Source organism: Berghia stephanieae, chromosome 11, assembly GCF_034508935.2.
Source record: "Berghia stephanieae isolate SIO BIC M18660-M18661 chromosome 11, UCSD_Bste_1.3, whole genome shotgun sequence".
Taxonomy (NCBI): domain Eukaryota; kingdom Metazoa; phylum Mollusca; class Gastropoda; order Nudibranchia; family Aeolidiidae; genus Berghia; species Berghia stephanieae.
The window spans coordinates 2,951,788-2,978,594 of NC_088370.1; the positions used below are offsets into that span (position 1 = coordinate 2,951,788).

The 26,807-nt window shown below is 36.3% G+C and overlaps 1 protein-coding gene across 16 annotated transcripts in view; it reads right to left on the reverse strand.

Moving 5' to 3' along the window:
- LOC144957355 (uncharacterized) overlaps positions 1-26,807 on the reverse strand; it is a 142,981-nt gene that overhangs the window by 62,729 nt on the left and 53,445 nt on the right. For 15 of the 16 annotated variants that reach the window (XM_078888534.1, XM_078888548.1, XM_078888547.1 and 12 more), the window contains exons 17-25: positions 25,093-25,272; positions 24,293-24,499; positions 21,335-21,406; positions 17,483-17,575; positions 11,950-11,967; positions 7,167-7,247; positions 5,525-5,732; positions 3,278-4,248; positions 1,380-1,490 (exon numbers count right to left, since the gene is read on the reverse strand). In XM_078888534.1, the coding sequence (XP_078744660.1) occupies positions 1,380-1,490; positions 3,278-4,248; positions 5,525-5,732; positions 7,167-7,247; positions 11,950-11,967; positions 17,483-17,575; positions 21,335-21,406; positions 24,293-24,499; positions 25,093-25,272 (1,941 nt within the window). The remainder of the gene's footprint in view (positions 1-1,379; positions 1,491-3,277; positions 4,249-5,524; positions 5,733-7,166; positions 7,248-11,949; positions 11,968-17,482; positions 17,576-21,334; positions 21,407-24,292; positions 24,500-25,092; positions 25,273-26,807) is intronic. The other variant, XM_078888533.1, reaches the window with a different exon arrangement.

Sequence of the window (26,807 nt, forward strand, 5' to 3'; positions counted from 1 at the left end):
CTCGGAAAAACGGAAAACTCACCTAGAACATTCTTGCACCACAGGAAAGTAGGCAGGATGACTTCTTTTGAGTACAATTTTAAAACGCCCGGAGTCCAGTAAAAGGAGGAAATTTTTTATATATATATATTTTTTTTTTTAAAAAGGAGGTATTTTTTAAAGATTTATTATATAAAAAAAAAAGGAGGAAATGAAGGAAATATCCGCGGATCGAGGATCTGAGGAGGAAAACCGAGGAAAGGAAAGAAAACCGCGGATTTCCGCGGATCCGTGGAAAAGTATCATCACTGGTAATTTGACAAGGAAATTCGTAACTTCTGAAATTGTGTACGAACAATCACAATATTATTATTATTATTATTATAGTAGTAATAGTAGTAGTATACTAGGAGTAGTAGTAGTTAGTAGTAGTTGTTGTTCTTCTTCTTATCATTATTATTATTAATAAGTATTACTAAGAATTAAAAATTCGTAATTTTCCATAAAATTTAGTATTTGGCCATGAAATTTGTCTAAAGTTCGTAAAATTACGAAAAATTCGTAAGATTCGACATGTATGAGTCAGGTGTCAAACGTGTACCTGGCTGTTTACAACGTTGTCTGTGTCCGAAAAAAAATTTGCAATATCACGTAACAGGCGTCATGTCATGTCCTACATGTTAAGTGTTGCTGTTGGCCAGGGACCGCTTGTAAAGCACTTTGAGCACGTTTAGTGGATATTGCGCTATATAAAAGCTCATTTAACTATCATCATCTGAAACTGAAGCCCAGCAACAATTATGACAAGATTGTGTGATCTATAAATAAAAAAAAAATATATTTATCTTAAATCGTTCAAGATTTACGTCTTTTAACTCTATCGAGTTCACCCTCATTGAAAATTGAACAAATTTGTTAGATTTTCCATGCATATGAACTCGAGAGAGTTGTTCTCTTAAAGTTGTCCTTCAGAGCCATTAGACCCACCGAACCAGAGTTTATCCTGGTTTCTATAGCGTGAAATGGACAATAGCAATTGCTTGCTATCCTTTGGAAAGGACGCTAGTCTATCAGAAAGTACTTTCCATCAGATCTAACAGCTGGGTGAGCGGCAAGAAGGTTTCCAAAAAAAAATCTCAACTGCGCCCGGAATCAATCACAGCCCTTGTACCTGTGAAGCGAGTGCTCTACCAACTGAGCTACTGGGACCCCCTCTAAAATTGAAGCGAAGCAGCAGCTATGAAATATGTATAAAATCTTATCTTTGACCAGTCAATTATTCAAGACTAATAAGATCTTTCATGGTCATAAATGGAAAAGGTGACAGAATAACTTGTTTTTCCATACACTCCTATTGGACTAGAGGTGAGAGAGAATAAATAAATAGTGAAATCCCATACCTTGGACACAAAGACCCCAGGTTCGTCTCCTCCAAAGGGCTGACTGGAGTGATCACTGCCACCCACGATACTCAAACCCAGGGGACCTCCTGCCTTTACTATTACCACATCCTGTCAGATAGAAAACCAAAATAAATTATAAATGAGAGAGAGAGAGAGAGAGAGAGAGAGAGAGAGAGAGAGAGAGAGAGAGAGAGAGAGAGAGAGAGAGAGAGAGAGAGAGAGAGAGAGAGAGAGAGAGAGAGAGAGAGAGAGAGAGAGAGAGAGGGAGGAGAGAGAGAGGAGAGAGAGAGGGAGGGAGGGAGGGAAAGGGAGAGGGAGAGAGAGAGAGAAAGAGAGAAAAAGAGAAAAAGAGCCTTTACTATTACTACATCCTGTCAGATAGAAAACCAACATAAATTATAAAAGAGAAAGAGACAGAGAGAGAGAGAGAGATAGAGAGAGAGAGAGAGAGAGAGAGAGAGAAAGAGAGAAAGAGAAAGAGAGAGAGAGAGAGAGAGAGAGAAAAAGAGAGTGAGAGAGAGATAGAGAGAGAGAGCTAGTGCAGTTGCACGCTAATCAGAGGGTGTCTCACTAAATGGATCCCTGGTCCCCCGTATGGCACCTTTTCACTGTGACTTTTATATTCTCTATTGTCTTGGACTTCTTTATTCTCTTTATTTTACATTGTTATTCAATTTTAAATCTCATCAATGCATTTTCAAATGCACTTTACACAAGGTTGCTGATTCAGAATGGAAAAAATTTGCTGAGCTTTTACGCGAACAGACTGACCAACCCCTATCTGAACCCTGATTTCCAGTAAAAAACACATTTTTAAAATCCATACTTTTTCAATGTCACCAGGTTAGTGGGAAATATATATATATAATCTCCCTTCTTCCGCCATTATTGTTCAACGTCGTGATATGATTTTATTCAATAATTCATGTTAACATATATTTTTCGTCTCTGTATGAATTTGCACGTTTTGGTGAATGTGCGGGTCTTTGTGAGTGTGTGTGTGTGTGTGTGCGTGCTTGTATAAATGGGTGTGTGTACAAAAATGTTTCTAATGATGTTTTACAATTTTGTGCGCCAAGAGCTGTTTTGTCAACGGGATTGGGCGCTATACAAATAAACTTTATTATTATTATTATGTTTTTTAACATAGTGAATCGTGTAATTCTACGGAGAATTGGCAACCCTATTTAAATTGTATCGGGCAGTGTGGTACAGTGGTAAGGTCTTTACTTCATATACAAAAGGTACCCAGTTCAAGATATTGCACGGCCTTGAACAAGTCACCTCGCCCTCTCTCATTTTGTGGCATTGCACTGGGGCTGACACCTGGGCTATTCCTGTCTTTCCTTGGAATAGACACGAGAGACAAATTTCCTCTTTGGGATAAATAAAAGGAATTTTAAAAAATTAATTAATTTATTTAATCTTTTAAAACAATGTATTTATTTATCTTTCTTTAAATATATCTATTTAGTTATTTGTTACAGTGGATGACATAATCAGTCGGATGGTGAAAAGGTTTGAACTGAGATATTGCTAAGTTTAGTTAGAAGGTAACTTTTTATCAAAAATGAGTTCTTGTCATAATAAATGATTAAATCAACCCTTCGTCAGGAAATATCAAAGCTTAATTTCACTTCTAAATATTATTTACAGCTAGTCAAGTTGAAAAAGTATGAAATTTGGGAAAAGTTGCTGGATACCTTTCCCATTCATCTGACCATAACTTCATGAAAAATCATCCGATTTACTTCAAATAAAGATTAAAATGCTCTGGGGAGCTTATTCTTTCAGAAAATGGGGAGGGGGGGGGGGGGGGGGGGGGGCAAGTCCAAAATTTTCACCTTCCGACTGATGATGTCATGCACTGACACATTTATCGAATGATATCTCACCTCAACAGGATATGGAGAAGGAGAAGACCTCTTGTCTACAACATGATTGTGAAGATGATCCCCTGTGCCCAAGGCCACGGGGTCTTGTGTGTTGGGGTGGAAATAAGTGGGGACAGGGGAGGTCGCGGTGGCGGTGACAGGAACAGTGCTGGCACTTGGAGGTGAGCGGGATACGTGGAGCGTGACGGGGGAGATAGCTATGGACTGGGATGCTGGCAAGACGGAAGAAGAGGTGGTGACGGTGGACGGCGATGAGGGTGACGTTGATGATAAATTTGACGATAGTCTATGAGAGGGGGATGATATGGATGATGAGGGGATCGGGGAGGAGGCCGAGTGAACGGTAGAATAAGTAGAAGGTGGCACCGACGGGGCTGATGATGATTTGTTGAAGCCTGGATAGACGAATCGAGGCGGTTGTACCGTTGTCGTGACCGGGGTCGATGACCAATCGGACGCGGGTGCTGATATTGTTGAAGAAGGGGGGAAATTAGTCTTTGAGCTGAAACTCGGGGACACGACACTGGGGGATATCGGGGGCACTCTCGTCGTCGTGGTCGTTAAGCTGCTGCTGTTAGTTGCACTGCTGTTGCTGCTGCTGCCCATGATGGTGGTGGTGGTGGTGGTGACGGTGTATGGACTCTGACTGAGATAGGAGTAGGAGGTCGGTATGGCTGAGCTGAAGGGTGAAGCAGAGGATAAGGAAGCGGAAGAAGCCGGCCTGTCGATGATGACGGGCTGTTGGATGGTGGGGCAGACGACGGCAATGCTGCTGCTCCCTTGGTGGTGGTGGTGGTGGTGGTTATAAAGACCGGGACTCGTCGGAGAGGAGGCGGCTGGAAGACTGGCACTGACGGGACTCGACAAGGAGTATGAACCTGAGGCTCCTGAGCTCAATGATGGAGATGCAGCTCCCCCTGGACTCAGGGTTGAATGTTGAGGCGTTGGGGAGACTCTTGTTGTTCCCATCTCTGTAAAGAGAGAGAAGGGGGAGTGGGGGAGGGTCATTGCAACTTATGAAGAGGAATAAATTCAAAAATCAAAGGGTTTTGGAAAATCCAATAAAAATTTGTGTAGATCAATTTGTTTATCTGTTAATCTATTTCAACCCTAATGGACCTCACCTCTTATGTTAACTCACTCAACATTAATACCAAATATATCCGTAGTTTACCCGGGTTAGTTTTACTCCATGCCTATTTGTTACATTTTTCTGAGACAAATTATAGGCGTAGTATCAAAGCTAATGTTTTCATTTCTTTTGCATGGTGATGATAGTGGAATAAAACCATCTATGTACATGCTCATTTTTAATAAAAAATTTTTCCAATTTTGAAAAGTAGCAAAAATCTCTAGGGTTGAGTTTGAGTGAGTTAATGTCTAGTGAGGTCTCTCTAATCTGGAACTCTACCATACTGGTGTCTCCATTACCCATCCAGGCAGGTCGCATAGGGACAGTTATTTCTTCTATATTTGTACACAAAAATGAAATCTGCATAGTCCTATCGTTGTTTGTTGTAATGATTGGCTTAGACCACCACAATCTGCAGTCATTCAGGTATACAGCAATTGCTTGCTACCCTTGTGGATATCGCACAGTACTTTCCATCAGATCTGACTCATTGTATCAAAATGGTGTTATTCCTATTGTGTAAAACTAGTCCTTCAGAGCCATTTGGCCCATGGAGCCAGAATTTATCCCGGTCTCTATAGCGTGAAGCGGACAATAGCAACTCTATCACATACCCCAATTGGATTCAATAGTCTGATGTCACGTCGCCCAGCAACGGCGAGCAGTTTGGTTCTAAACAAAGAAAATCTGTAGTTTTTATTTTATTCTTCGAGCTGGCTAGAACTTTTCATATGTCATGTGATCAGAAAGTATAAAAGTCAAAACATGATCGGATTTATAATGTTTTTCTCCTCTGGATACAATTTTATGTTCGTCTGAGAAATATTTCATTAGGGCGTTGTACATTGTTCCGATAGTTTAGAGCCAGTTACTAAGTTACCATGCGTCAATACGAGGGAATTGACGTCATGACTGTTGAAGCCAATTCCAATATCGGGTTACAAGTGAAGAATCGCATGACTGTCAGTACATGTTGAACTGTCGAGAAGGCTGGATGAGTCTTGTTAAAACCTGACAGTCACCACGTGATTCTTCATTTTTGTCCCATTCAGAATCAAACCCCCCCCCCCTCCCCCTGATAGAAGGATTAACACAATAGATCACAAAGTACCCACCCTGACTGTTGGTCCTCTGCCAGTTGATGACGGGTTGCGTGATGCCTGGCATCTTGACACTCCCCGGGGTCGGGGGCTGGGACTGACCTTCCTCTCCCTTGGGGACGATCCTCTCCCTGTAGACCACCAGCTTGATGGTGCGGTCCAGGCCCGTCAAGAGGGCCACGGCTTGGTCGTGTCTGGCATCAGCCATGTCTACGTCATTGATCTAATTGGAAAGTTGGATAAAAATTTTTTAAAGAATATTTATATCTAGCTTGCTCTTTGTTTTTTATTGCTGGAATGAGATCCTTTTGTCATTTCGGACCCTCTATTTGGAACGCCTTACCGCAGAGCATTCGTGAAAAAGAATCTTTGTCTATTTTTAAACGTTCGCTTAAAACATATTATCTGTTTCGATTTTAGTAGATGGTATGAGAAGCAAGATAGGTTTGGTTTGTGTTGTGTGTGTGTGTGTGTGTGTGTGTGTGTATGTGTGTGTGTGCTTGTGTGTGTAAATGATTATGTTATCAGCCTAAGTAATTTGTAATTTAAGCCCTTAGAGTCTGGTGTCTCGGAGTTATAGCGCTATATAAGTTTTCAGCATTATTATTATATTGTTTTTTTTAGAAAACTTAAACTTCCATCTACAGCAATCTCCACATAATGAAATGTACTTTACATGCTTTTCAAGGGGTCCCAAGTCAACTTACTTACTTACTATCTAGCGTCGACCTCATTGACATTGGCTGCCCACAAATGTCTAACCCATTCCACCCGTCTGTAGACAGTATCATACAACTCTCTTCCATTCATATTTGTCCTAATCAATAGAGACACTTAACTCACTCAACCCTAACACCGACTATATCCGTAGTGTACCCGGGGTTACTTTTACCCCATGCCCATTTATTACATTTTTCTGAGACAAATTATAGGCGCAGTATCAAAGCTAATGTTTTTAGTTTTGGCATGTTAATGGTAGTTGAATAAAACTATCTAAGTACATGCTCCTTTTTAAAACATATTTTCCAATTTTGAAAAGTAGCAGAAATCTCTAGGATTGAGTGAGTTAACATGTAGGATGAGATATAGTGCCTCTAAGTAACTGTAACAAATTTCATTGGACAGAAAGAACATTGATAAAGGCAATACTCATTGTACATCTGAATATGACGATAGCAGATGAGTAAAGAGCCTTTCCCAAGGACTAAACAATGTGGGACTCGAATCAGGCACCTCCCAGTCCTAAGGCAAGCATCACACCACAAGGCCAAAAAGCCCCATAAATAACAATAACACACCAAAAAAAACCCCCAAAAAAAACTTCGAGCTCAAAGCACTTTACAAAGGGTCCCTGACTAATAGCAACACGTAACATGTAGAACAAGACATGACACCGAATAAGCAATATTACATTTTTTTCCAAAAGAGAGAACGGTGAGAGAATGTGAGTAAAGGATATTTTCTAAGACTAAGGACTCAATTATGCATCAGCGAGGCTTGGCTTGAACCCAGAACCTTCCAATCCGAACGCGAGCGTCACAACACTAGACCACATAGCCCACAACATAGCCCCTACACTTCCAAGAATCAGCAAATTGACCTATAGGTATGCAAATGATTAATATTAATTACAGTCACCATCAAAAGTTAAACTCACCGAAACAATTCTATCGCCAACCTGTAGTGTTCCCTCTTTGTCGGCCGTCCCATTGGGGGTGATTTTAGATATGTAGATGGCCTGCAACGACACAATACAAGGAAAGACGGTTTTAAAATTAAGTAGGCGACAATTTGGTAATGAAAAAGAAAAAAAAAATCTTTAAAACGTGTGATAAGAGGAAAAATTATTTCGTTATAAGTATGACAACAGACTCTCAGTTGTTTCCTTGTTGTCTTTCTTTCTTAATGTAAATGTTGCTGCTCGAAGCTCAAAGAAATATATAACAATGTGAAATTGAATGTAAGCTTCAATTTAACATACGAAAACAGATATATTGAACATTTCAGGTTTCCCCTTTATCAACAAAACAGGATGAATGAAACACTACAGACGAATGAGATCATGTGGTAGTAGCGTTGTTAAGTTTTCGGGGAAACCCGAACCGTCCTTTTTATCTGTCTTCGTATATTAAATTGAAGCTTACATCAATTTCACTTTTCTTTCTTAAGGACAATCCAAGTAACTTTCATTAAATTCCCCTCCCTGACAGTTTTATACAGAGAGGAGACATTTCAAAAAACAAAATCTTTATGCAGACCCGCCAACCAAAACTCGTTGAATTACGAAAAAAAAAAATAAATCTTGGCTCCAATTTCAGAGGTTGACGGGCATTTGGAAGTCATGAAAACTCATTGAAAACGATGAACGTTGATGCCAGACTACATCAAGAAGTGTTATTTAATCCTTGTGCGGGATGGGGGGGGGGGGGGGGTGAAGAATTATTGATTTTTATGGTTAACTACAGCGACTACAATGTTTATCTATTAAAAATTACGAATTTTATCGATTTTCAAATAGGCTGGTCTGTAAATGGAAATCTTAGATCAATCTTTTTTTTAAAAAAAAGAAAAGAAAGAAAGAAAGTTACATTTTCAAATGAATTACCAAAGAAAATAATATCTGCCAGATGAACGCAATGGTTGGTTACTCTTCAATAAGTGCCGAGTAGTCGCATGAACAAAATGAACATTAAACTATGACGGTTACGTGTAACCAAAACAGTGGAAATTTGAAAAAATGATGAACTGTTTCAAATCAGATTTCAATTCAAACTAAAATTCATTCCATCTGGCTGTATCTTTAAAACTATTAGGGTTTTATCAGCTGCAGGCATAAATGGTTGGTTAAGTCATGCAAAAGTTGTGTTATTGTCATCTTCTACAGGCAGCTTGCTTGCAAATAGCAATTAAACAAAAGAAAAGAATACAGAAGAAAAATAGCGATAAAACTTGACAAATTCAAACGAAAATGATATTTGGTGTCAATATTTAAAACCATAATAATATTTTTAAAAGCAAAACAACAACAAAAAACATCAAACAACAGAAATCTGATAAGAATTGAACCTAAAACGTCCAGTCACATAAAGAGGAGATTGGAATTCTGTTTCCCCCAGTGTGGGCCTGATAATCCACATTTTGATACAGTTGAGAGAGTCGAAAACAAGTTTCAAAGAAGTGGAGGTTTGGAATAGCAGTTGTGTTGAGAAGAAATTAGACAATTTTAAAATATTTTTTTTAGAAATAAATACTATATATCATATTCAAACTTGAAAAATTTAGTGAAGAAAATATGGCTTATGAGTAATACAAACATTCGTTACGGTTCAGAAAAATTGTGGAGTGGGCACTTACATCAATAATGATGAGAAATATAGGTTATTGAGAAGTGCCAGATGAAAGCAGAGAATTAATATATAGCAATGTCAGAGAGTCCAACTCGGGAACCAATTGACACGGCATTCTCCGTCTGGCACAGACACAAGAGAGAGAGAGAGAGAGAGAGAGAAGAGAGAGAGAGTGAGAGAGAGAGAGAGATAGAGAGAGAGAGAGAGAGAGAGAGAGAGAGAGAGAGAGAGAGAGAGAGAGGAGATCAGTGAGTTGTCGCCAGCCATTGGCTGGATGGCCAGTGGCTAGTAACTGCTCTCTCTTCCCATCTCTCATCTCTGCCAGATGCTGGATAGCTCAGTGAAAAGTGCAACTGCTCTCTCTCCCTCTCTCTCTTGCAGATCTGGATGCTCGTGGCTAGTGACTGCTCTCTCTCTCTCCCTCTCTGCTCTCTCTGCCAGTGCTTGGATCGGCTCCAGTGCTAGTGCAACTGCTCTCTCTCACTCTCTCTCTCTCTCTCTCTCTGCCAGATGCTGGATGGCTCAGTGGCTAGTGCAACTGCTCTCTTCTCTCTCTCTCTCTCTCTCTCTCCTCTCCTTCCTCTCTCTCCCTCTCTCTCTCTCTTCTCTCTCTCTCTCTCTCTCTCTCTCCAGCCAGGCAGAGAGTGCCGTATCAAACGGGTCCCGAGTTTGTCCCTCACACACCGTGACATTTCTATTCTCTGTTTTCATCATTGAACACTTCTACATACCCCAAATTTCTCCATCATTCGTTACGGGTTTTTCACTTTGCAAGACAATCAATGTGGCTTACCAGCTTTACGCAAAGGGCACAGAGTTGAAGAATAGAAGTGGTGTAGGAGAAAACATCTCCATGGTGGCCACCATGGACCACAAACACGAAGGACTGACAATAACACATAATACAATCAGATGATGGTTGATACACGTGCAGGTTTGTTTATTCCCCTTCATGCCGTCCTACAATTTCCAATTTGTCACCAGCAATAGGACATATGTGGCCGTTTTTCAATCCCTTTCTTTTCAAATCGTTATGATGATGATTATTATTATTATTATTATTATTATTATTATTATTATTATTATTATTATTATTATTATTATTATTATTATTATAATAATATTATTATCATTATTATTATTATCATTATTATTATGAATATCATTATTATGATTGTTATTATTATAATCATTATCATTATCATCATCATCATCATCATCATCATCATTAACATCATTATTCATAACTATAATAATTATCATTATTATTGTTATAATTTATGGCAATCAAAATAAAAAGAAGTTTCTTAGAAAAAAAATAAAACCATCCTTACCATCATCATCACCATCACCATCATCATCACGATCATCATCATCATCATCACCATCATCATCATCATCAACATCACGATCATCATCATCATCATCACCATCATCATCATCATCAACACCATCATCATCATCACACCAGGTAAAACTGACAGTTAGACTAACACTTCAGGTATGCCTCACAATACAACAATTGAAACAGGGAGGAGAAATATCTTTTTTAAAAACATCCATGGACAATCAATAAATCGCAAGAAGAGAAAAGATCAAAGAATGCAGCAGCAGCATTGCCATTTCCTGTTCACTTGCCATCGAAATGCGATTGCTTTTAACTAAGAGGTAACAGTAACATAACACTAGCAGTATATCTGAGGTGCTTTATAAATCATTATAAAAACAGTTGCTAGCATGACAGGTGATTATCAGAAAGATTAAAAAACTGAAAGTGCTTTGTATGCGGCTAATTTTGTGGCTTTGTTACTTGTTTTTGCATTCCTTTTATGGAAAACTTCAGGTCTAATCGGTCAGCAGACAAGACAAATGTCATAAGTCTACTCCATGCAGGGGATCCTCATAGCTCAGTTGGTAGAGCATTCGCTTCACATGCAAAGGGACCAAGATCGATCCCGGGTGCAGTTGAGATGTTGAGATTTTTTTCTGACCCCTTTGTCCACCCAGCAGTGAATGGGTAGCTGAGTCTGTTAGATTTGGAGGAAAGTACTTTACGAAAGACTAGCGTCCTATCCAAAGGATAGCAAGCAATTGCTAGTGTCCGTTTCACGCTATAGAAACCGGGATAAACTCCTCCGGCTCCAATGAGCCCAATGGCTCCATGCACCACCTGCTTACATATGTGACCAATCCTGTCACACCAGTCTTATGGTAGGGTACAGCGAATGCCAAAAAGTGAATACAAAGTCAGGATGAAATTTCGGGTACATGCATTACAAAAAAAAAAAACAAAAAAAAAAAAAAAAAAAAAAAGTAAAATCCATTCCTTCTATTCATCCCATTGGGAAAATTTGTCTTCAGGGTTCGTTCCACGGGAGACTGGAACTGGAATGACTCGGGTGCAAGCCACAGAGCAGCGCCGCACGCTGAGCTAGTGCGAGGTTGCACAGCCCAGTGGCAGGTGATCGAACTCAGTACCTTTCGGGTAGAAAGCAAAGCCTGTACCACTCACTGAGCCATGCTGACCCCTGAACGATATTCCAACCTCTTCAATAACAAAACAAACAAACCTCCCCAATTTCATATTTTTAAATATAGATAGAACGAAATTGACGTCACTCAGCTCTTTGTTATTGTTTTTTTTAGCCAGCCATTTTTATGAGTAGTTCTCACTAAATTCTATCTATCAAAATATAAACATTTAAGGTTACACAATAGTTTTGTAAGTCGGTGCGTTATATCCGGCTGGCGGATTGTCGTGAGCTTTTTTTTTTTTTTTTTAAATTTTTATTTTTACTAAACGCAATGCATCAATAAATTCCATTTCCAGCATCGTTATCACTATGACATAACACCGTGTTGATCCTGTGAGTCATATTTCATCCGCCAGTCAGGCTAACCATCATATCATCTACACACACTACAAAATTCATGTCTACACATCTACACATGCATTGGATTGAAGTAAATTGGTGGAGAGGGGGGGATGTGTCATATGAATGGATGCAAGGGTAAAGTCGTTTTAACATTAACATTGAATGACACAAGAACGAGACTATATAAATAAAACGTGTTACTTCAATGTATACAAACCTCGAGGAGATTGTAAATCTGGAGTGAAAAAATAAAATAAAAAGCAAATTGCCCAAAAATAAAATAAATGAAAAAAAATGCGTGTAGAAATAATTAAAGAAAGAAAAGAAAATGAGAAGAGAATGAAAAAAAATAATTTTTTTTCGTTCTTGAAGCAACAAAATTTCTTATACATTGATGAAGTGTTCACAATTGGAGAGACACTATTTACAAAAAAAAACAAACCAAAAATAGACTATGACAATAGACAGAGTTAACAAGAGTCTGACAATATTATTGAGTAGTCCTTCAAAGCCATTCGTCGGCCCATGGAGCCGGAGTTTATCAATTGCTTGCTATCCTTTGGATAGGACACTAGTCCCACAAATCTAATAGACTCATCAGCAACCCATTCACTGCAGAGTGGATGGGAGGGAGGGTTCAGAAAAAAAAACATCGACTGCACACGGGATCGATCCCGGTCCCTTTGTGTGTGAAGCGAGTGCTCTATCAACTCAGCTATTGGGACCCCCCCCCCCATTATTATGAAGACCAATGATTAAAAAACGTTTTTCCTCTTTCCCAAACCAAAACATCCAGTAAGACCTTGAACACGAGTCACGATTACAAATTTATATATATATAAATATACACTTATACACTTATACACACAAACATAGACAAACAAAAATCAATATATAAATATAAATATCCTTTTAAAAAAAACAAAACAAAACAAAAAAACAACCAGTCAACACATCTATTGCAGACCTGCTACAGAGAGAAACAGAAATCCCAATTTCTTGGAAGTAAATCTTCTTTTACAGCTGCACAGGCTACCCGTCATTTATACTATTAGGATTGACAACAAAATCAAAATGTATCAGTGGATGACATCATCAGTCGGAAGGTGAACATTTTGAATTTGCATTTATTTATTTTTTTGTGTGGGGGGGGGGGGGGGGGGGGGGGGTATTTTCTGAAAGAATATGCACCCCAGAGCATTTTAATCTTTATTTGAAGTAAATCGGGTGATTTTTTTTCATGAAGTTATGGTCAGATGAATGGGAAAGGAAAGGTATCCAGCAACTTTTCTCAAATTTCATACTTTTTCAACTTGGACGAGCTGTAAAAAAATATTTAGAAGTGAAATTAAGCTTTGATATTTACCGAAGATGTACAAAAAGGGTTGATTTAATCATTTATGACAAGAACTCATTTTTGATAAAATAAAAAAAAATTGACCTTCAAACTAAACTTGGCAATATCTCAGTTCAAAACTTTTCACCATCAGACTGATTATGTCATTCACTGTAACAAATAGCAACACTGGTTTTTAAGTGTCTCTATGGATCTGCTCCACAAATACCTTAACCCTCTCCTTACCAGCCAGTTTCAGGATTTTCCCCATAACCCCACACCCAACTAACACAAAAATAGATTTTTTATCACTCAAACACAATAGCAGTAAAATTCTTGCGATAAATATTTTCTTTAGCAAAACATGCTCTACAACACACTGTTCATTTTCTTTAAATTTTATGATGTACAAGAGAAATTTGAACAAGAAAAATGTTGGTTGTGTCGTAACGAATGTGACGATTTTCCTATAGTTGGTAAGGAGAGGGTAAATGGATTTAATGAATGAAAAACCCATGTTTTTGTTATTGGCTGACCAAAGATTTTGAGCCCGAAACGTTCCGTGTTTGGCATTTCTATCTTTTTTCAAAGCTGTTCTATTCATTTTTGTTTATGACTTTTTACAGTCCACAACTTCTAGCAGCTTAAAAACGCTTAACTCACTCAACCCTAACACCGACTATATCCGTAGTTTACCCGGGTTACTTTTATCCCATGCCTATTCATTACATTTTTCTGAGCCAAATTATTGGCGTATCTAGAATCAAAGCTAATGTTTTTAGTTTTTACATGTTAATGATAGTTGAATTAAACCATCGATGTACATGCTCATTTTAAATACATTTTTTCGAATTTTGAAAAGTAGCAAAAATCTCTAGGATTGAGTGAGTCAAACAATTCTATCGATTTTAAGTAGCAAGCCTGCATATTTTGAACAGACAGCTGTTTCAGCAAGCTTTCGGGGCTGAATATGACTAGATATTATATATTATATGTATATATCAATACACTCTATAGAAGACATTACAGTAGAACGTTGACACAGCGACATATAATCCTTTCAAAATACAAATTTTATGCACGTTTAACAAGTACCCACAAATGTTTTTTTTTGTTTTTAAGGGTTTTACGGCGCTTGCAACACATTAAGGTTATATCAGCGCCAGTAAAAAGGAAGAAAATGGGACAGTTAAAAGTTCTAGAATTACAATTAAAGCACCCAAGAAAAGGTAAGACATAGGGGAACTGGGAACAAATAGGGATCAGATGTAGATTCCAAGAGCATACCACCAATATACTTAGTTTGAGATCACCACAAGTCTCATCCAGACACAAGCACAAAATCCAACAAAGAGGAACCCCAAGATTGTCCATTCAGCAGGCAAAAATCTACTGAACTTTAACGCAAACACATCGTCCGATGGGGCATTGAATTCCAATTAAAAAGACATTACGTACGAAACAAACAAACAAACAAACAAAACAAACTTGAGCTTTTATATAGAGCAATATCCACTAAACGTGCTCAAAGCGCTTTAAAACGGGTCCCTGACCAACGGCAACACGTAACATGTAGAACGAGACATGACGCCTGTGAGGCGATATTAGAATTATTTTTTGACAGAGACATCGCTATTAACGACCAGGTACTCATTTTACACCTAAGTACGGTGAGAGAATGTGAGTAAAGAGCATTTTCCAAGGACTCAACTATGCGCAGAGTGATGCTCGACCCCACGACCTTCCAATCCGAAAGCGAGTGTCATACAGCGAGACCACATAGCCGCACGTACTAATTTATTACCATTCACCAGGTGACTGGAAAATATACTGAGGTTCAATAAACATTCTGAATTCCATAAACATACGGAAAATGGACAACCTTGTAAATCAAATAACTGAAGACTCGATAAATGTGAGGCTAGCTGGGAAACCCGAGAAGATGCGGCAAGTTTCGATTCGAGACATGAGCCAAAATCGAAGATAAAGTGTTTCCCACAGCAACAAATTTTATTCAGAAAAAAAAATTCATAACTCGGGCTCTAATAAAAATGGAAAAAAGAAATTTAAATTGGTAAATGATCAGAAAGATGTGGTCTACACCACTGCATACATAACTCAATTTATGAATTTTGCGCATCTTTTCGGGTTTTCTCAGCCAGCCACATAAATCTTTTGTGACAGATCTACAAAAATTAATGTTGTATGTCATATGAAAAATAATGAATAATACATATAACCAGACATGCCAAATTGAAAACTTCAAATTTAGTAAATTTTATGTCAATTTTAAGTAATTTGACAAGGAAATTCGTAATTTCGGAAATTGTGTATGAACAACCACAATATTATTATTATTATTATTATCCTTATTATAGTAGTAATAGTAGTAGTAGTAGTAGTAGTAGTAGTAGTAGTAGTAGTAGTAGTAGTAGTAGTAGTAGTAGTGGTAGTAGTAGTAGTAGTAGTTCTTCTTCTTCTTATCATTATCATTATTATCATTATTATTAATATTATCTAGTATTACTAAGAATTAAAAATTCGTAATTTTCCATAAAATTTAATATTTGGCCATGAAATTTGTCTAAAATTTGTAAAATTACGAAAAATTCGGCATGTGTGTATAACCAAAAGCCAAGTTATCAAATTGAGTAAACAAAAGATAATGATAAAGCAAGAAGCAAGCAGTGGTATGTCTAGTCAATAGTGGTTTATGTAGACTAGAAATAATTGGTTAACCAGTTAATAATTGCCACCCTCTGGAAAAAAAAACACTATCTTAAAAATTTGGCCAGAAAACTTGTCCTTCAAATAAATATCAATCGATTTAAATAAATGACTCTCATCTTGGAAAAAAAACTCTCAAACCTGATACTTAACTTAGTCCCAGGTTTGAGAGTTTTTGCCAAAATGAGAGTCATTTAAAATCGATCGATGTTTGAAGGACGAGTTTTCTGGCCAAATTTTTCAATACGAGCTTTTTCATGGTTGAAATCCATGAACTATTTAAGAGATTGAACTTTTCTATTTTCATTCCAATCCTATATATATATATGTATATATATTATATACATATATATATATATATATATATATATATATATATATATATATATATATATATATATATATATATATATATATATATGATGTCCTGATTGGAACAAAACTTGGCTGGGATATTTTTGTCTTTAACTGAAAGAAAGTGAATCAGGTTTGCCAATTGGATTCAATAGTCTGATGTCACGTCGCCCAGCAACGGCGGCCATCGTGGTTCTAAACAAAGAAAATTGGTACTTTTTTATTCTTCATCTTTTCATATGTCTTGTGATCAGAATGTGTAAAAAGTCAAAACATGATCAGGTTTATAATGCTTTTTTTTCCCTCTGGATACGCTTTTATGCTAGTCGGAGAAATATTTCATACGGGCGTCCGCCATTGTTCCGATAGTTTAGAGCCAGTTACTAAGTTACCATGCAACATTACGAGGGAAGTGACGTTGCGACTGTTGAACGCAAACACATTTTTGACGTGGCCCTTTCTGAGCGCTGAACTCCAGTAAAAAGACAATATGAACTTATTTGGGGATTTTCTTCCATTTAGTAGGTGAATGGAAAATATACTGAGGGTTTATTTTATAACATACTGAATTCCATATATATATATATATATATATATATATATATATATATATATATATATATATATATATATATATATATATATATATATATATATATACGGAACATAGAAGCTTTGAAAAATAGTTATAAGAAGCTATTTGTACTTTAAACTGTCCATATTTCCATTAATTGGCACACTATTATTTTTTTATTATTATTTAATGATAAAAGGGGAGAGAACCAAAAAAAAAAAAAAAGAAAGAAATTGTATGCAAAAATAAGCAGGGTGTGCAAATTCGGGAGTAAAAAATTACTGAACTTTTACGCAAACCCATTGACCGACCCCTGTCCGAGCGCTGAACTCCAGTAAAAAAAAAAACAAAACAAAAAACAAACCATTATGTACTTATACTTTTTTCCTGTTTAGCAGGTAATTGGAAAATATACTGAGGGTTTATAAAATATGGTATTCTGTAAATATACGGAAAATTGACAGCCATGGTGAACGTATAAGCTTTGAAAAATATTTAGGACTAGCTATTTGTACTTAACACCGTCTATATATCCAATACTTGGCACAGTATTATTTTCTTTTCTTTTTTAATGCTAAAGAGGGAGAGGGAAAAAAGAAGACAGAAACTGTATGCAACAATAAGTTCTTGATCAGTCATCATCCACACTTCGCCCAGGCTGCCAAGAAAGGCAAGGAAAGGGGGAAAATGGTCGATGAATATATCCATGAAACTGGAGTAATCAAACCTTTATGGGGAGAGAAAGAACGTTTTACTTACATTATCATCTCCCTTGAAGGGAACGGAGCCCCTACCACCAGCAATGCTGAAGCCCAGGCCTGTCTGGTCTCTGTGTAAAACAGCAGTCTTGGTCTGAGAGGAAAACGAATGAATCCAAACAGAAATTACATACTATTTTTAATGAAAAAAAAAAAAAAACGAAAAAAAAAATCCCTCAAAACACTAGGGTCATTTGAAGTAATAGAACTTTAAAATAAAACCCATAAAATTATACACACGACATGCAGTATATATATATATTTTGTTTGTTTGTTGCTTTAGGTCTCTTCCAACACAATTGAGGTTATATGAGAGACCGCTGAAACAAAAAAACAAGCAATCTAACAAAAATAGTACAAATGTAAATCAAAATCATAACCTAAAGATATCATAAGCTAAATTATAAATAACCAAGAACAAACAGGCAGAAGATTTACAGAAAAAAAAATATCCCCTGTCAAAAATACAATCACAAACCAAAGAAGCAGGATAGGCTAGTAAAGAGAAGAAGAAACGACATCACTATCGGATCGTACACCCATGCGAACATCATAGGTATATGATTCAAGGGTGATGCTCCCATCCAACAGTATATATATATATATATATATATATATATATATATATATATATATATATATATATATATATGAGCCAAGGTCAAAAGGTGCCCGCCTGATACCAGTGTTAAGAAAATTTGATTTTTACTTAATTATGGGCTGTTTTCATTGGGTTAGTGATTGTAATCAATTGATAATATGAAGAAGAGATAAAATGAGATAGCTCAACATACTCTGTTCAACAGAATATGAAATAAATAACTTGAAAGTCAAATTTGAATGCTGTTTGGCATGTGCTTACAACGAGGTCAACGCATCATCTTTTTAGAAATCATGTAGAAATTAAATGTGATGTTTTAGCTCACGTGATTTAAATTTGACTAATAGTATGAAGTCAAAATTTACTTTTAAACGCAATTGCAGTATATTACGTATCTGATTAAGTTTCAGTTAGAGTTCTTAAAAAGTTGGTGTTGCTTGTGACCTTTGGTGTCATCAAACACAGCACAATACTAAGACTCGACACGAAACTCTAAAGCTCATGTTTAATGTTTATAAAATGTTTTATTATGAGAAAAAAGCATAGATTTACTATCTGAATTCAAATCTTGGAGTAAATGTATACCGATTTGCCGATATTGAGGTTTATTGGTTTTGGTGTCATTTGTCACAAGCAACACGGCATGCGTGAACACGTGGAAGTTTGTTTCGTTAAATGGCGATTCACAATTTTGATCCACCCTTCTTACCAGTCTTTGAAGTGCAGCACTTTCATTTGCCTTTCCAGCGTGGCTCCAGGCAGAAAAGGTAAGTTGAACTTTGGTGTCATCGCTATTTCACATTGTCACAAGCAACACTTGATATTGGATATTACAAAGTGCCACCAAAAAATTATGTTTTCAGCTGTTATTCTATTTACAAATATGATATTATGACATCTCACATAAGACTGATTTTGACAAAATTAATTATTTCCTTGTAATTCTAATTTTTTTATGTTTCAGGGTTGTATCAATCAAGAAAAAGACAAAACTCAAGCTTTTGACGAATCCAGATAAAAGAAGGGCTGTCAAGAAATTTGATTTGATTTACTATTAACACACTAGATTACTACAAACTGCAGATTTGAGCAGTAGGGCGGATGTTACCGTATGGTTACATGAATTCATTACCATGGCTGATATTTATCTAGAGTTTGTAAGACTTCTGGTACTTTTTGTGACCATTGGTGTCATTGGTTAAAATGTCACAGGTGACACTTAAGTTTGACGTTTCTAATGTATTTCTGATTTCATGTTCTTCAAAGCTTGAAATGTCGTTGAATTACATTTTAACAGGCTATATTACATGTGTTCAGTTGCTATTCTTGATTTATTGAGGCAAAATTGCGTTCTAGTGCCGATTTTGACCAAAGTAATAGCAACAATGGTATTACTAATTTCTAAGTATATTTCCAATTTGAAAGTATTTAGTTTCTTAAAATATTATTGAATTTCATTTTAGAGTAGGTTATTGTGCTTTTTTGACTGAAAATAATGATATATTATGGACGAAAGTGTGATTTGGTGTTGCTTGTGACATAAGTAATGGTGTCACCGGTCTTATGTCACAAGTCACATTCAGATGCTCTAATTTCCATATATATTTCTATTTTTGAAGTCTTTGGTTTCTGAAATACTATTAAATTCCATATTTAACTGTGGTTATTACACTGGTTTGACTGAAATTAATGATTTATTGTCAAAATTGCAATTTGGTATTGCTTGTGACATAAGTAATGCTGTCATCGGTCTAATGTCACAAGTGACACAATGTCGCTAAATAAGATATGCTTTGGTCACATTATTTCCCAACATTTTATTCCAAAAGTTTCTGAACATTGCTGGTAATAAGCATATGCAATATTGTTGTTGGTGTTAATGCACAAATATTTTTATGAAATAATATATTTGCATTCTATGTTGCTTGTGACCGATGACACCAAAAAGCAACATTTTCTCCAATAGTTTGTAATATTATTGTACCATGATTGTTGTTGATTGTGTCTTTTTGTCTATAACTTACTAAATAAAGTTTGATACTCAACAAAAATCATTTGGTTATTGAGTTTTTTGTCTCATTTTGGTGTCACCGGTCACAGGTGACACCAGCAACCTATAGGTATATTTGACGATATTATGCTGCGTTAGATCTTAAAGTTATCTAAAGGGCCTTTGATTCATGAAGTACAGGGTTTTTGCTACACATATAGAAACATGAATGGACTATTATGTCACTTTTATTTTGAGAAAAAAAATTGGCACCTTTTGACCTTGGCTCATATATATATATATATATATATATATATATATATATATATATATATATATATATATATATATATATATATATATATATATATATATATATATATATATATATATTATTATTATTTTTTTTTTTTTGTTTTTTGTTTTTTTTGTTGATAATTTACATGAAGCCTGTTAGGCGATAATAAATTTTTTTCTGACAGAGACAGAGACATTTTACACCTCAGTAGAGTGAGAGAATGTAAGTAAAGAGTCTTTTTCAAGGACTCAACTATGCGCTGTGCAGGGCTCGAACCCAGGACCTTCCGATCTGGAAGCGAGTGTCATACCATAAGACCACATAGCCGCAATGAATCAATACAATGATTTGGGTGAAGGATGGAGGGAATATATATTTTTAACTCACTCAACCGTAACACCGACTATATATCCGTAGTTTACCCTGATTATTTCTACCTATACCTATTTATTACATTTTTCTGAGACAAACTATAGGCGTAGTATCACAGCTAATGTTTTTAGTTTTTACATGTTAATTTGTAGTTGAATAAAACTATCTACGTACATGCTCATTTTTAATACATTTTTTCCAATTTTGAAAAGTAGAAAAAAAATCTCTAGGATTGAGTTTGATTGAGTTAATGTCTAGTGAGGTCTCTCTAATCTGGAACTGTACCATACGGATGTCTCCATTACCCATCCAGGTAGGTCGCATAGGGACAGTTATTTCTTCTTTATTTGTACACAAAAATGAAATCTGCATAGTCCTATTGTTGTTTTGTTGTAATGACTGGCTTAGACCACCAAAATCTGAAGACAAAATTTCTCCTATCACTCCCATATCTCGGATTTCCGTGGATCCCAGGAAAACCATTAGCACTGTTAAATAAAAAAACTTTTACAACTCAACAAAACAAAGAAGAAGAAAAATTGTGTTAAGCAATAAAATGAAAATTTGCAAACAACAAATAAGGCAATCTGACCTCTCCATAAACTTCAGTCTCTGGTTCAGCGCTGAAGGACACCGTAGTGACATTCGTGTGAGTCATTTCAACCTATGGAAGAATAAATAAGTAAATCGATTCAGTAACTACATCGTCAAAAATAATCAAAATTCGATACAGGATCTACATCAAACTGCATTCTGGGGAGTCCAAGTAAAGGGTGGTGTGAGGTATGCTGTTTGTTTGTAAAGCGCTTTGAGCACGTTTAGTGGATATTGCACTATACAAAAGCTCAATTTTTAATTTTTTTTTTTTTTGTTTCTTGTTTTGTTGGTGTCATTACTGGCTAGAATAGAGAATGGGACACTACTCCCTCATCCCTTCCCCCTCTTCACCCCCCTCCCCTCCCACCCATCCCACAAAAATACAATCAGCAGATTTGGTGAAGCTGATTAAGCTCTACGTTAGTTTTCTTGTTTTTTTTTTTTAAATATGCAGATGCTGACACCCCCAAATCCTGCAGCTGGCAATGAATTTGCTATAAAAAAAAATATATCTTAAAAATTGAGCTTTTATATAGCAAATATTCACTAAAAGTGCTCAAAGCGCTTTACAAAGGATCCCAAGCCAATAACAACGATTGACATGTAGGACGAGTCATGACACCTGTTAGGCAAGAAAACTAAAAAGCCATCTCTTTGTGTAATATGTAGATGGTATAAAAAGCCATCTCTTTGTGTTATATGTAGATGGTATAAAAAGCCATCTCTTTGTGTTATATGTAGATGGTATAAAAAGCCATCTAGTTGTGTTATATGTAGATGGTATAAAAAGCCATCTCTTTGTGTTATATGTAGATGGTATAAAAAGCCATCTCTTTGTGTTATATGTAGATGGTATAAAAAGCCATCTCTTTGTGTTATATGTAGATGGTATAAAAAGCCATCTCTTTGTGTTATATGTAGATGGTATAAAAAGCCATCTAGTTGTGTTATATGTAGATGGTATAAAAAGCCATCTCTTTGTGTTATATGTAGATGGTATAAAAAGCCATCTCTTTGTGTTATATGTAGATGGTATAAAAAGCCATCTCTTTGTGTTATATGTAGATGGTATAAAAAGCCATCTCTTTGTGTTATATGTAGATGGTATAAAAAGCCATCTCTTTGTGTTATATGTAGATGGTATAAAAAGCCATCTCTTTGTGTTATATGTAGATGGTATGTAGAAAGAACCAATTGAGATGTAGGACGATTCATGACACCTGTTAGGCAAGAAACTAAAAAGTCATCTAGTTGTGTTATATGTAGATGGTATAAAAAGCCATCTCTTTGTGTTATATGTAGATGGTATAAAAAGCCATCTCTTTGTGTTATATGTAGATGGTATAAAAAGCCATCTCTTTGTGTTATATGTAGATGGTATAAAAAGCCATCTCTTTGTGTTATATGTAGATGGTATAAAAAGCCATCTCTTTGTGTTATATGTAGATGGTATAAAAAGCCATCTCTTTGTGTTATATGTAGATGGTATAAAAAGCCATCTCTTTGTGTTATATGTAGATGGTATGTAGAAAGAACCAATTGAGATGTAGGACGATTCATGACACCTGTTAGGCAAGAAAACTAAAAAGTCATCTAGTTGTGTTATATGTAGATGGTATAAAAAGCCATCTCTTTGTGTTATATGTGGATGGTATAAAAAGCCATCTCTTTGTGTTATATGTAGATGGTATAAAAAGCCATCTCTTTGTGTTATATGTAGATGGTATGTAAAAAGAACCAATTGAGCATTTATACATTTATTTATTTTTTAATGAGTGTCACCTCATAGCACATATTTACCCCAATTTACATTTTTTAAAAATAATTCCGTATTCTCATCTTTTAAATGTTGTTGTTAATATGATAGGGTATTTAAAAAATTATTTTTTTTTACATTTTTAAAATCAATTTTTAAAAAGATATACGTATATTGCATGTCATGTATATTGGGGACCTAGAGCTGTATTGTATGGTACTGGCACTATATAAATAAAGTACATTATTATTATTATTATTATTATTATTATTATTATTATTATTATTATTATTATTATTATTATTATTATTATTATTATTATCATTATTATTATTATTATTATCATCATTTTTATCAATATTATTATTATATTATTTTCATTATCATCATTATTATTATTATTATTATTATTATTATTATTATTATTATTATTATTATTATTATTATTATTATTATTATCATTATTATTATTATTATCATCATCATTTTTATCAATATTATTATTATACTATTTTCATTATCATCATTATTATTATTATTATTATTATTATTATAATTCTTCTTCTTATTTTCTTCTTCTTCTTCTTCTTCTTCTTATAATTCTTATTATTATTATTAGGCAACATTACATTTTTTTCAGACATATGTTAACACTGTTAACGAGCAGGTACTCATTTTACAACCATTTACAGAGGGAGAGAATGTGAAAAAAAGTCTTTTCCAAGGACTTAACCATGCACCGCTCAGAGCAGGACTCAAACCCAGGACCTTCAGATCTAAAGGCGAGTGTGTCATACCACAAGACCACATAACCGTAAACTAGTTTTAAGATCTTTTCATTGTCACCTGTGTTTATATGTAATTTTTTTCGTCAATTGGCTTCAACAGTCATGATGTCACTTCCCTCGTAAGGACGTATAGTAACTTATTAACTGGTTCTTAACTATCAGAACAATAGCGGACGCCCTTATGAAATACTTTTCAAACGAGCATAAAAGTGTATCCAGAGGAGAAAAACAATATAAATCTGATCATGTTTTGACTTTTATACATTCTGATCATATGACATGTGAAAAAGTTCTAGCCAGCATGAAGAATAAAAAGTACAGATTTTCTTAGTTTAGAACCAAGCTGCTCATTGCTGGGCGGGCGTGACATCAGACTATTATTGTATCCTATTTGAAGACAACAATTTACCTCTGCAGGTGGGACGATGTCCTCAGGTGCCCTCTCTCTGGCAACCACCATGGTGATGTCATTGCCACTGTTCTTGAGCACGTTGACGGCATCGTAGTGATCTGCCCCTATCAATTTCTGCTCGTTCACCCACAGCAGCTTGTCTCCTTTCTTCAACCCTGCTTGGCCTGCCGGGCCGTCGTCGGATACCCGAGAAATAAAGATACTCTGGGTTTGTTTGTTTTTTAAAAGAAGGGTTGGGGATGGGAGTAGATGAAAACAAAATAAATATGTCAATTGAAGACATTGGTAAATGGGAGTGGGGAGTAATTGAGTAAGAAATATCTGTGAATCCCAACAGAAGGTGAATTAATCAATACATTAAAACAGTGAAGGATTCACAAAATTTGGACAGTTAATACAAAAAAATGTTCCTCATCAGACTCACAACTTTTGGATTATTTTTCATTATTATTGAACCAGTTAAATTGGCAAAAACAAAATTGGGGGGGGGGGGGGGGGGGGTGTTGTCCAATGTTATATGGAAAAAACCCCAACATTTTGGCACAAGCCGACATCCATTGTACTCATTGGCTCGCAAAAGGTATTCTAGTTTCTTATCAATTGCAGCTGGAGCAAGTACCCTGCAGTTGACTGGCTGGTGAATGCTTGCGCAATACAAAGCGCCAGACAAGATGGCAAGCCTCACTTGCAAGTCTCATCCCCTCGTCTTCAATACATTAAAACAGTGAAGGATTCACAAAATTTGGCCAGATAAACCCCAAAACATGTTCCTTACCAGACCCTGTGGTCCCACTCACCTCGTCTTCACCCTTGACAGGGGTGGAGCCCTTCCCGCCAGCAATGCTGATTCCAAGTCCCTGTCCAGCCTCTCTCAAGATGTGGATGGTGACTTCCTCTTCCACCAGCAAAGCCTCCTTATCCGCGGGGGCCGCCTTGGTGGATGGAGTCGATGCTTCCATCGTGTCCACCTCTGGTGGCTGTTGAAGGTAAACAATATAAATATTTTGTGTTTACTTGAAAAAGGCCAAAGGCCGAAACGGCGTTTGTTTTGTGTTGTTCAGATTTACTCCCTTTATCTTTATCTCCTCAGAATATAAAACTAGTTAGTCCTTTAGAGACATTAATTTGAGCTTTTTACATAGCGCAATATCCACTAAATGTGCTCAAAGTGCTTTACAAGGTGTCCCTTATCAACAGCAAAATGTAACATGTAGGACGAGACATGACACTTGTTGGGCTATTTTACATGTCTTTTTTTTTCGACAAGTACAACGCTGTTATCTGCACCCGTTTTACATCTAGGTACAGAGAGAGAATGTGAGTAACGACCTTTTCCAAGGACTCAACTACGCACCACTCAGAAAGGGACTTGAACCCATGACCTTCTGGTCTGAAGGAAGGTGTCATACCACAAAACCATTGCCTGCACCTGGGACCAGTGAGAGTTGGAATTTATCTTTGCCGGATAAAGGAAGTTTACAAATCATCCTCATCTATTTGTTTCTTTTATCTATTCATTTATAGGGAATGAGATTAGCGAAAGAGTAGCATCCCTTGATTGGACGTCACCGGGGGAGAAGTTATTTGTAAATAAACCAACTACAAGCCAAGTGCTCCAAATACAGATAATGGACGTTTTGGGTACTAAAACCCTTCATCAGCAAAACAATAAAACAAAGGAAAAAGTTGAAAACAAATTAAACAAAATGTACTTCTGACCATTTGTTTTCAATGTTCCATTGTTTATTGTTTTGCTGATGAAGGCTTTGTCCCTGAAACGTCCAATGCCTGTACTGTTTCCATCCAAAGCGCTACCATAAATTGAGCTTTATACAGTGCAATATCCACTAAATGTGCTCAAAGCACTTTACAAGGGGTCCCTGGTCAACAGCAACATTTAACATGTAGGACGCGGGACATGACGTCTGTTAGGCGATATTACAAATTTTCGGACAAAGACAAAGCTGTTAACGGCCAGGTACTCGTTTTACACCTGAGTACGATGAGAGAATGTGAGTAAAGAGCCTTTTCCAAGGACTCAACTATGCGCCTAGCACAAGGCTCGAACCCAGAACCTTCCGATCCGAAAGTGAGCGTCATACCACTAGACCACATAGCCGCACATCTTCACCTATTCGTTAGTATTTTTTACGATCCCAGGCTTCAGGTAGCCCCCCACCACTCTCTACGTTCATTTCTGTACTTTACTTGTTATGAAATCCCCAGTAATGTTAGCAGCTTAGTTTTTCACTTTCTTTCGGTTCCTATAGCTCAGTTGGTAGAGCACTCACTTCACAATCAAAGGGACTGAGATCGATCCTGGGTGCAGTCGAGATTTCTTTTTTTTTTTGGACCCCTCTGTCCACCCAGCAATGAATGGGTAGTTGGGTCTATTAGATCTGGTGGAAATGACTTTGCAATAGACTAGCATCCTATCCAAAGGGTAGCAACAAATTGCCATTGTCCGTTTCACACACTATAGAAACCGGGATAAACTCCCGTCTTCATGGGC